The 12,239-nt window shown below is 35.9% G+C and overlaps 1 protein-coding gene across 2 annotated transcripts in view; it reads right to left on the minus strand.

Annotated features, from left to right (window-relative positions):
* The window catches only part of Trpc6 (transient receptor potential cation channel subfamily C member 6), a 112,687-nt gene that overhangs the window by 34,635 nt on the left and 65,813 nt on the right, over window positions 1-12,239 (minus strand). For both annotated transcript variants that reach the window (XM_078046913.1, XM_078046912.1), the window contains exon 2: window positions 8,306-9,080. In XM_078046913.1, the coding sequence (XP_077903039.1) occupies window positions 8,306-9,080 (775 nt within the window). The remainder of the gene's footprint in view (window positions 1-8,305; window positions 9,081-12,239) is intronic.

Here is a 12,239-nt window from a genome sequence, read left to right on the forward strand (position 1 = left end):
ACTTCTAAGGGTGCTGTGAAAATTATACAATGTAACAAATACCAGGTTCCTGGCACAGGACTAGTGCTAATCAGCAGTAATTATTATTATTTTCATTATTACATAAACAATATCCAGCTGTCCTCAATCAGTTATTATAAACCTTTACTAATAAAAGTAAAGGCATGTTGGGATTCCTGGATGTGATCTGCACTGAAATTAAACAATGATCCACGCATGCTCTGAGCATTGGTACTGTGATAGTACAGTCTTGCAAAGATGGAAGTTTTGTAAAATAAAAATCTGTACGTGAAATGTGAGGTAAGTAGAGAATATTATTATTGAGATGGTGATGAGTGACCCTGCTTCATTCGCCAGTCATGCGTGGGGAACCAAATGTCACTCTGGAACTCTCCTACTTCTTGGGATAATTGTCACTAAATGGTACAATGATCACTGAGCTCCATCTCAGTGGATGTGGTGATGATTAGCAAGCATTATGGAGGACCTATGTGGGGTTTTAAGAGACATAAAAGTTAATCAGATACTATTCCACAGGAAAGGTAAAAGAAATGGGGTATAATTATAAAACAAGTAAAGGAAGACATTTCGCTAGCTATTTCGGATTCTATTGACTTTTCTGTTGATTATTAGCATAGTAGTGGCTGCTTGTTTAACTCAACATATGGTTGGATAATCAGTTTTTATTCTTACCTAAGCATAGAAATTTTCAGGTCCTGTTAAAGCTATAAAGTTGAGGGAACTGTGGAGCCTCCTATAGCATATTGCCATACTAACTTCCCTCCCTGAAAGCCGACTTGTCATAACCTAAATTTCTGCCAGAATGAGAGTTTCTCTACCCCATCTATTTTAAGCTGTGAAAGAAACTCAATGAGCAAACTTCTAGAACACACACGTGCTCTCTCACACACACCATCATTTAACTATGTTTACTTGCTTACATATCTGCTTCCCGACTCAAATATTTTTAAAGACAAGGATTCTATCTTACTTGTCATTGAAACTGCACAGCCTAGCACACTGGGAGGCATAGAATAGGTGATCAATAAATTTTTTTGACTGATACAAAGAGAAGAATATGGCTGGGTAAAAAACCTATCTGGACGTTGAAAAAGTTACTTCACTTCTGGCCTTTCCCCCAAATATGGAGGACTTAAGTGTTACTATATCAAAAATTCATAGTGTAAATCACTTAGAATAATTCATCAGGCTCAATAATGGTATATCTCCTCCTTCTCTTTGGTCAGTCTCAGTCCTGCATGTGATTCTGCCGTGCAGACTACTTCACATGTCAGAAAGTTCTGATAACAATCATATTGCCTTCCTGCTAACAAAAACTACTTTTCTATTGCAGGATATTTCTCCCAAACAACACTAGTTATTTTTTAACATTATACACCAGAACATAGCAATGACTTAGAAACAGATACAGCACGAGTGAGTCTCTCCACCATCCCTCTTTCTTAAAGTCTGCAGCAGAGGCATCTGGAGGGCCATGTGCATGTCAGCACACTGACTTTTAGGAAGACATAAAGGAGCTGGAAAAGCTCCAGAAAAGCTATCTATCCAGAATGACAGTGATAAGGACCATCTTGCTATCTAAAATAAATTAGTTTAGGAAAGATAAAAGGAAACATTGTGTATTGCTACAAACTACAATGTAAGCACGTTCTGAAAAGGGCTTAGAGACCTAAGTCATAGGTACAGAGTGAGATACTAAAAGGAAATCAGAAATCTAGGGAAATGGATTTGTTGACAAGACTGACCCTGGTATTGATCTGTATCCCTTTAAGCTTTTCATTCCCGCTAAGATCTTAGACTTGAATCAAGAATATAAATCAGGAATATTGCCTCTCCTTTAATATCAAAAACAGCCAATCTGAGGATTCTATGTTTTATAAAGTCTGTGTGTACAGCTGAAGTTAGGTTTAACTCAATTTTAAGCTTAATTTGCCCAAGTTTTCATGCTACTAAAGCCTAAAGCTATTGATTAAGATTCAATAAAATATTGAATTTAAATGAGTAAAAAACTTTTTAATTCTTTCTAAAATTTTTAGTTTATTTGTAATTGATAGATAATAATCATATGTCTGTATGAAGCAAATACGATGTTTTAATACATTTATATATTGTTCAATGATCAAATCAGGATAATTAGCATATCCATCACCTCAAACATTTATCATTTCTATTTGGTAAGAACATTCAAAAGCTTCTAGCTCATTTGAAATATACAATAATACAAGGTAAAAAGTCTTTTGAATATTCATTCTCCTTTTAAAGGCTTACAACTCTCTAAGGCCTACTGGTTTTCTTCTTCTTGCTCCATCTGTTAGATTTCTTTCTGTGGTCTGGTGTCCCCTCTTGTTATAGTTTGGATGTGAGGTGTCCCCTAAAAACTCACATGTGAGATAATGCAAGAAGCTTCAGAGGAGAAATGATTGGGTTGTGAGAGTCTTCACCCAATCAGTGAATTAATCTGCTGGTAGGGATTAATTGAGTGGGAACTGAAATGGTAGGATGTGGCTGGAGGAGGTGGGAATTGGGGAACGTAGCTGTGGGGTATATATTTGTATCTAGCAAGTGGAGACTTCTCTCTCTGCTTTCTGATCATCATGTGAGCTGCTTCCCTCTCTCTCCCATGATGTTCAGCCTCACCTTAAGCCCTGAGGAATAGAGCTGGCCTTCTATGGACTGTGGAGCCTCCACATAAACTTTTCCTCCCCTAAAATTGTTCTGGTCAGATCTTTTAGTCCCAGAAGCAAAAAAGCTGACTAAAAAACCACCTCTGCTTGGAGCCAGCTACAGGCTCGGTGTTACAAGTAATAAAGAAACTTGTTTGGCTTAGAATATTCTAGGCACAAGTCTAAAATTGCCTGAGATATTTTGAAGCGACTCCCCTAGTCTCTGTTGTTAATGGACTATGGATTATTATGGCAGTAGAAAAACATGGAGGGAACTTAGAGAAGCTATACATTGGAGCTTAGAAAGTAGTTGTGAAAGTTCTTATTCTCTGACCATCATAAAATAGATTAGTTGTCTTCAAGCAGAAACACATGGACTTTCCAAGGAGCTATAAAAGTACAGGAAGTCCTGCATTAATACATATTTTTGTTGAAGATGAAACAGTGATGGAAATACAACACGTTGGCTCATGTTATAATGCTTTCAGTTCATACATATAGTGACATATGGTGACAGAAACAGAGATCATTTTTAATGTAGTTCACCTCCTCATTCTATAAAATTGTCAAAGAATGCATCCCTCAGTAGATGGGGTAGAGAGAGAAGATGAGAGGGGAGGGGAGGGAAGGGGGATAGTAGAGGATAGGAAAGGCAGCAGAATACAACAGACACTAGAATGGCAATATGTAAAACAATGGATGTGTAACCAATGTGATTCTGCAATCTGTATACAAGGTAAAAATGGGAGTTCATAACCACTTGAATCAAAGTGTGAAATATGATATGTCAAGAGCTATGTAATGTTTTGAAGAGCTATGTAATGTTTTGAACAACCAACAATAAAAATTAAAAAAAAAGAATGCATCCCTCTTGAGTGAAAGTCCAATAAGAGCAGAGCATCAATAAGGACTATTGGATATAATACTCCCCTTTTCCAGTTTCACTTTCTATAGTTTCAGTTACCCCTGTTCATGTTAGTGGAAAATTCCAGAGAGAAGCATTTCATAAGTTTTAAATTGTATGCCTTTCTAAGTAGCATAATGAAATCTTTCACTCTTCCACTTTGTCCCTCCTGGGACATCAACTATCCCTTGGACAAATGCATCTATGTTGTATATACTACCTCCCATTAGTCACTTAGCATCCATCTTATTATCTAATTTTCTATTGTGGTATCACAGTGCTTGTGTTTGAGAAGCTCTTATTTTACTTAATAATGATCCTAAAGCTTAAGAGTGTAGCCATGCATATTTGCCAAAAGAGAAGCCCTTAAGTGCTTCTTTTAAGTAAAAAGTAGAAATTCTTGACTTGAGGGAAAAAAAAAAGATTACATGCTGAGTTTGCTAAGACCCATGGTATGAATGAATATTCTATCTGTAAAATGTGAAGAGGGAAAAGCGAATTTGTGCTAGTTTTGTTTTCACACCTCAAACAGTGGAAAGTACAATGAATGTTTATTGAGACAAAAAGGCATTTTATTGGTATAGGTCTGTATAGGAAAAAAAAAGACCATAATATATGTAGGGTTTGGTACCATCCATGGTTTCAGGCATGAAACCATGCCACTGAAGGTCTTCTCCCTGCAGATACAGGGAGATTATTGTACTAAAAAAAATCCTTTTCATGTATTAAAAAGGAAGTGATTCTTTTAAGGTTAATACTCATCTTAATACTCATCTTTTGAACATATCATCAGCTACAAAGAAAATTATCTCAACATGGGCAAGGCAGAGAAGGTTAGTGAGTTAAATCTGACTTAAAATAGTTGTTAGGACTCAAAAATTTCAAAGGATACTTATTAACATCCATGTGTAAGACATTTATGTGATTTCTTTCAGATCTAGTGTGCATAAAGCAGTAAGTAGTTCTCAAGTCATATAAAATATTCATTCCAACTATAATCAATTCCCTCCTAATTTTACCTGATAAAATCTTTAATAATTTCTATATCCTATTAACAAAGACTAACATGCTGGCTATAATATGTAGTAGTTTAAAGCTATATTGTATACACATTTTTCTTTCACTAAACACATAGCAAAAGTGTTAATACCACTAAAAATGTATTCCCAAGAAGAATTGTATACTATAGAGGTAAAATTTTTCAAAATTTACATATATTTGCTATTTTGAACAACTGGGTTCAATTTATGTAGTTTTGATCACATGTATTAATAAAATATGTGATGCTAATTCTCTTCAAAAATTTTTAATACCTAGAGGCTTATCATCACAGGAAAAATAAACAAATTCTAAAATATCGTATTCACATATGTTACATACTTCTATGTATATGCTTTACATATACATATACATACATAAGTGTGTGTATGTGTGTGTATGTGATTGTTAAAGAGATTTTACAGTAAGAAAATATTACATTAGAAATCATTTTGGAGAGGAAATTGGATTAGAAATGAAAATTCAAGGAGAAAAAGGAAGATGTGACTATTCTGAAGATTAAAAATGTCACGTATTTTTAAAACAGCCAATGATCAGCGCCAAATCATAGCATTTAGAGTCTGCTGCATACATCTAAGAGAGCAAGTTGAGTTCTGTATTTGAATGGTAATGTGTATACTAGGCAGAAATCATTTTTTAAAAATATGTAAATTTACAAAAAAAAAGAGATATCAGTTTTTTAAATGTGCAAATAAGCACAGAATGTTTCAAATGCCTTTCAGGTAGAAAGGGAGCCAAAGAATTTGAAGACACAGGTGGAAGGATTTCCTGATAAACAATCTCTCAGGTCCCTGTGAGGTAGACCAGGCGTGAGTTGGTCCAACTTCTGCAAACTGAGCTGCCTTATTTCCTGAAACTCCAAGAAGCTTGACTGTTTACGCTGGGCGGGGGCGGCGGGGGCTGGGGGAGGGGGGGACTTGAAAACAGGACCTGACTAGAAGATATGAGCAACATATTGGCAATGTATCCATGTTTGTTTCTTGGTAACAGAATTAGGAATGATTTTTCAAACTTTCTTTATTTTTATAATATTGTTTTCTAACATGACTATATATTGTTTCAAAATAAGAAAAACATTGTTTTTGAAGAATAAAAGCTGCAGAACTCACTGGAAAGCTCACCTCAGAGACATTAACTTCTGTTGTCTTGTCAGCCCTGTGACAGGAGCCATGGGTAGTAAGAGAATGTGGGCTTCTCTAGGAGTTAACACAAAGCTCACACCCATGTGAGACTGTTTTTACCTCGCTGCCCAAATGTGTTAAAGAATAGAATATTTGTTTTAATGCTTGATGGCTGGCAAGAAAGAAACATTCTGGTTTTTGATTTGCATTTGTAAAAGGCTGCTTTATTTAAAGAGAGGAAGGAAGGAAGGAAGGAAGGAAGGAAGGAAGGAAGGAAGGAAGGAAGGAAGGAAGGAAGGGAGGGAGGGAGGGAGGGAGGAAGGGACAGACGGACGAACTTGCTTTCCTTCTTTGTGTATTATAAGGACCCTTAAGTTGGGTTCCTAAGTTGAAAAAACTGGTGCTTGCCAAGTACTAGGAATACTTTTTAAAATACTCTAAAAACTACTGCCCTCTTTAAACAGTAAACTAACTTAATTTTTGAAAATGACTTTTAAAGTCATTAGGAATAACAACTAAAAAGATTTATGTTTTCAGAATTATCTCTTCTTCTGCCTTAACACTGACGTAGAGTGTAAGACCTCTAAACAACTGCTAAAAGACAGTGGAACTAACAGAGCAAGGTGGAATGGAGAAAAAGTGCCTCAGCATACATACATCACACTTAAAAGAGCAGGAAAAAAGTGTGATGAGTCAGTGACAGAGTGAGCAGATCTCCTAATACTCATAATCCTGTGGAGACCTCCACTTTCTGCAAGGCATTTAGGCACCACAGGGAGTTCACATTCCAGTTGTGATTCTTCCCACTTTTGAGCCTAGCCTGCTCTTCACTCCACAGGGTTACGTATACCACACAGATCTTTTCTCTCCCGTTAGATTGTAAACTAATAGAGGGCAGGATTGCTGACTGAATTGTCTACATGTGTTTTACATCTCCATCCTCATGTAAAACAGAGGTTGAAAAGATGTAGGCAAGTGAATGAATGAACCAGTAAAGGATATGACAGTCTTCAGTGTCTGAGAAGTATATAAACAAAGATACAATAAAAGAAATAGAGATGTTGGAACCTAAGCAGTAGAATCACATAAAAACTAAATATAAATTTTAAAAGTAATTTACATTCATCAGATTTCAAAGAAATTACATTAATTTGAATCTGCAGTTCTTTGAATCATTGAGTCCTAGGAGTTTAATGAAAAGTACAAAAAAAAAAAATTGTACTTTTCCAAAGGAGGGAAAAGATCATTCGCTTGTCCTGTACTCTTAGGTGCCAGATAGCTAGAGGGAAAACACCTGCCTTCATCCTGGAAGTCAAGCACATTCTAAGTGTTTCTATCGCCATTCACATTTTCCCCTCCTTCCTGGAGAGATAGGACCTAGATAGATGGACAAATGTCATCCCATAGAGCAATGTAAAACCATTTTTCAGTGGCATCAAGAAGCTTCTTAAGAGAGCCTGGGCTTCAGTCTCCCAAGGTATAGAGTATAGAAACAAGTTTTCTTCACAACATATAGCATAGAAAGAAAAAAAAGATCATTATTTACTGTGTAAAACACTGAAACTGATACATCAGAGCTGATTCCAAGCTGCATATAGCTTAGTAAGGCAGAATACACATCTTAAACAATGGCAATGCATGATAGAATAGGAACACTGTAAGATCGGTCAGATAACCCACAGAGGGAGTTTAGAAGTGTGCCAGGGGATTCTTTGGAGGTAAGAATCTGAGCTTTAATCCTCTCCAAATACAGCACAGAGCACAGGAACAATGGCAGTATCTGATACCATTTCTCTCTCCAGATGCCTTCTATTAAGAGACTGCTTAAAATTCTCTCTAATTGCCTGCTTTATTAATATCTACAAGTATTTTTTCTTCTGTTTTTGCCATTACCCTAACCTAAAATATCTTTTCCCTCATTCTCTGCCTTCCAAAATCTATTCATTCTGCCATATACAGGTGAAATTTCATCTTGTATGTAAATTTGCTGCAACCTGGTAGGAACTAAGTATTTCTCAGAACCTCTATGCACGTTGCTTACAGCTCTACCTAGCAGCTGCATTTTTCTTTACACTTATGCATGTACACATTATCTTTCAAGTCCAAGTGTGACTTCTTTAAGCAGATTCATTTATTTTCATTATGCTCTGAACATAAAAACAGTGCTTCAAAGGAGAAAGAATCTGAGTCTTATAGTGTAGCACACCTGCATTCTGATCCCAGCTCTGTCATTTACAACTTGTTAAGCCTAGGCCTTACTTTTCTATGCTTCTATTTCTCCATCTGGACAGGAACCAATAATATCTTCTCCAGGCTGTGATAATGTTGAGACATGAAAAATGTAAGATGTCTAGTAGATTTAGTCATTATTAAAGGATAGCAATCCTAACTTTTACTATAATAATTATAAGGAGTTTTGTTGAATAAAAATATAAAATTACCTAGTATTTACAGTAACTAGCACACATCATGGAAGCTTACAAATATATCTTGACTTCAACTTAAAGAGGAGGAAGTCCCTGCTGCTAAAGACCTACCTTGAACTCTTTCTCAATGTTGGCCAGCACTGCCAGCTCATTGCTAAGTTCTAAAGCCGTCATCACTGGATCTTCACTAGACAATGACAGGTAAGCTGGACTTGCCAGGCCTTTATAGGCATTAATCCTAGATCTGGAGTGGCTAAAGGAGTCATGCTTTTGTTTCTGGTTGCATTCGCTGCACTTGCAGAAATAATCATGAGGCCGTTCAATCCGAGCACCCTTCCGCAGAAGAGTGTGCACAATTTCATATTCCTGGCAGTGAGCAGCAAGAATGATTGGAGTCACGTCATGGGAGAACCGTGTCCCATCTTCATCATAGGCATAAAAATCATCTTGTTGCAGTTCAGACTGGCTAGGGCTTGTGGCTAACCTCTTGCCTTCAGCAAAAGCCGGATGACTGAGAATTGCCTCCACAATCCGAACATAACCTTTACTAATAGCTAGAAGCAAAGCATCCCCAACCCGAGAGAGGTTTTCTTTCTTGAGAAGCAGCTCTGTAATTTCCAGGTGCTCATTGGCCACTGCCAATTGCAGGGCATTCTGGCCCATGTAATCTACACAGTTAACATTGAGGGAGACACATTCTTCTAACATCTTCCGCACCACTGGAATGTTGCCATATTCGGCTGCATCTAAAAAGCGTTCCTCCTCGATAGATAGGCTTGTTGAGCGGTCATTAAACATGTATGCTGGTCCTCGATTAGCTAACCTTCTCCCCTTTTCACGAAGAACCGTCTGCCGCCGGTGAGTCAGTCTATTGTCAGTGCCCCGGCTGCAATAAACGAGAAAGATTGTGAACAAATCATATTAAGAGCATTTTAGTGTGCCAAATGACGTGCCAGTCATCTAATGCAATCCTCAATATATTAGATGTTATCTCATCATCTCTAGACTTACTATATTATAAAATGAAGATGCATTTGTTTGTTAATGGATTCCAAGAACTTTTTTAAAAACACCAAGCTCTTTATAGATTTTAACATTTCAATCTGGGGTGGAGACTGGAAACTGCCATAATTTTTCCATATCATTCATATAGAGATTAATATGCGTTTCTCAATCACAGGTGGTATAAAGACTTAGGAAATAACTCTTTTACCCATAATCAGTCACCAATATGAGAGAGTGAGAAACAACCTTTTAAAAGTAAAGGTAATAATGTAAACTTTTCAAATCAAATATGAAAAATAATGATTTTCTATCTCTCAGATGATTTTATTTTCTTCTTTCATAGTTCTGTTTCTGAAACTCTTTTGATTTTAATGGTTAGCATTCCAAAGTTGTCCTTTAATTTTCTCATCTTTTCTCTCCTATTCTAATGATTTATCTTTTTTGCATTCTATTGTGGGAGATTTCTGCAACTTTATCCTCTAATATACCTAAAGAAATTTTTTCTGCTGTTTTATTTTTAATTTTCAAATACATCTTCTTTTTCTTTAAATTTTTCTTTTTGTAACGCTTCTCTGTTACCAAAAGTACAATCCATTTTCTTATCTCTGGGGTCATGGTCAAAACTGTCTAAGCAGGACACATTTCAGAGAACTTACTCCCAAGTTGCTTTTTTGTATTTGTTTACTTTGGTCTCTGTATTTTACATCAGAGTTTTCCCACAAATTGCTGCTGATCCTTAATAGACACTCATTTCCACTTTTTAAAGAAATACTTCTTCCAATACAATTTCTAAGAGTGCCGTTTTCCCTTAGGAGAGCTAGGCTGAACCTAATGTTGATTTTGGCAAGAGGTGATCCTGAGTTGGAGGGGAGTTTGTAGAAGAGCAGCATTATTTCTGAGTTAACAGGACAGATGAGGCAGAAAAGACACAAGGTTAGTTACATGAGCAGCCACCTGTCACCATCCTGCTGAAATTCTTAGCCCTCTTTCCTTCTCTGTCACCTTTCTGGCTTCTGATGGCATCTTTAGCCTTCCACTTTCTCTCTTCTGCATTTATTATTTTATATAGTTTCTGCGGCAGAAAAGAGAAAGTTCAAAGATTAGGGGAAGAAAAAGTGTCAGGTGAACATGGACAGTGCTTTAAAAAAGAAAAAAATGTATAAAACTAAGGAAGAAATGTATCAGGATCAGGGGATTCATAAGAATAGAGTGATGTACTGGGAGTGCAAACTTTCAAGGAAAGTTCTCAAGTAGCTAGAAGACAGAACCAAAGATGTGACAGAAAATAGTTCCAACTACCAAGAGATCAAGGATCAAGCCTCTCTTTTGTTCATTTTGTCTGTTAAAATTGGAGATAAAATATTCTAACCTATCTCAAATAATTATTTTCAGAGTCAACTGGAGTTATGAATGTGGAAAGTCCTTAAACTCAGATTGTATTGACTTTTATGCCCACAGAAAAATGTATTTTTGAGAGAGATGCCTGTACTTATCATTACTTATCTGTTTTTTATCAGAAGACCCATGAAAAAGTCAAGAACTGTGATGGAAACTGGTGTAAGTGACCTTTGTCTCTTTAAAGAAATAAAAAAATATTATCAGTAACTTTACTTGTATCTCAATTCATTTTTTAAATTCTGGTTTCCAAAGGTTTATTTGTTCATGTGATACACCTAAATTTACACTGAACTAGAATAAGCTGGAGTTGCGACATCTCTAATTCTAAAAATTTGAAATAATGCTTTTTTATTCTAATTATCATTTATTTGAGGGCAGGGGGCAAATTCTATCTTTACAAGCTACTATTCCTGAGAACATGTCCTCTTTCCTTCTACATGATTATGGTTTCCATTCTTATTGTGTTCATGCCATAACTACCATCCTCTTAAAGGAACAGCAAAAACATTTCCATAGAGAGGGAAAATTATCGTCAGTCTTAAAATATCTCCTGTTTTGGTCATTGTGCACAAATATTAATAAAATGGAATAACATAAATTTCAGATATATTTTTTATTAAAAGGGCTGGATTATCATTGTTTCTTTAACATTCTCTTAATAGAAAATCCAGATACAGAATGTTTACATAAACATTTCTATTGCTTTGGAAAGATTTTTTTAAAATGCATGCACAATGAAGTCAGTACCTATTGCATGGAGTAGAGAGATAACATGCAGCCGCTTGTATATTAAGAGAATAATATGCCTTTTCTGCTGCTCTCCTGCTATTTCTTAACTGCAGTGTAGTGAAGCAACTAAAGACTTTTTTGTTTTGTTTTGTTGTTACAAGTGGTGTGAGAAAAACATCAGTACCATCTCCGGCTTTTAAATGCAAAAGCAAAATATGTAAAACAACTTCCTAAATAACAAACATTTGAAACCTTTCAAGAAAGATAATAAATATTAGTAGATTATATCACCTCTCTGAAAATTGATTTTATATAGCTATATTTTAGAATTATGCATTAATAGAGAAACAATCTATTATAAAAATTGAACAACTCAGTTCACAGTACTATAGCAACAAAACAGATATTTCATTTCAGCTAAAGAACAATTTTTCCAAGTCAGTTCTTCTCTTTAAAAAAAAAATTAAGAAATTTCCTTTATGTATTTAGCTATTTTTAGCATGGTTAAATGTTTAAAAGCCTACATTTTCCTGTTTGAAGTTTTCAATTTGTTTATCACAATATGTAAATACCAGTTCTAGGAAAATGTGTAATTAGGCACTGCCCTGTGACACTCAAATATTGATTAGGTGATGAAAATCAAGCCTTTACCTACCTCATTTCCCTGATTGTTTTTGCAGGAAAAAATAGCGGCTGTTGCCCCAGATAGTGAGGGATGGAATAATCTATCTCTATCGAAAATGCCAGCCACACAAATTAGCTTCTGAGTAGATTGGACTGTGAGCTTGAGTCCAGAGCATGTGGAGTAATTTTCTCTACTTCCTGTTCAAATATGATGCACTTTTATCAAATGGAATTGCTGTTGTTCAAACTAACCTCCACTATTAAGACCCAGCTTAGGCGGGAGGGAGAT

The sequence above is a fragment of the Ictidomys tridecemlineatus genome, chromosome 4 (assembly GCF_052094955.1).
Source record: "Ictidomys tridecemlineatus isolate mIctTri1 chromosome 4, mIctTri1.hap1, whole genome shotgun sequence".
Lineage (NCBI taxonomy): Eukaryota > Metazoa > Chordata > Mammalia > Rodentia > Sciuridae > Ictidomys > Ictidomys tridecemlineatus.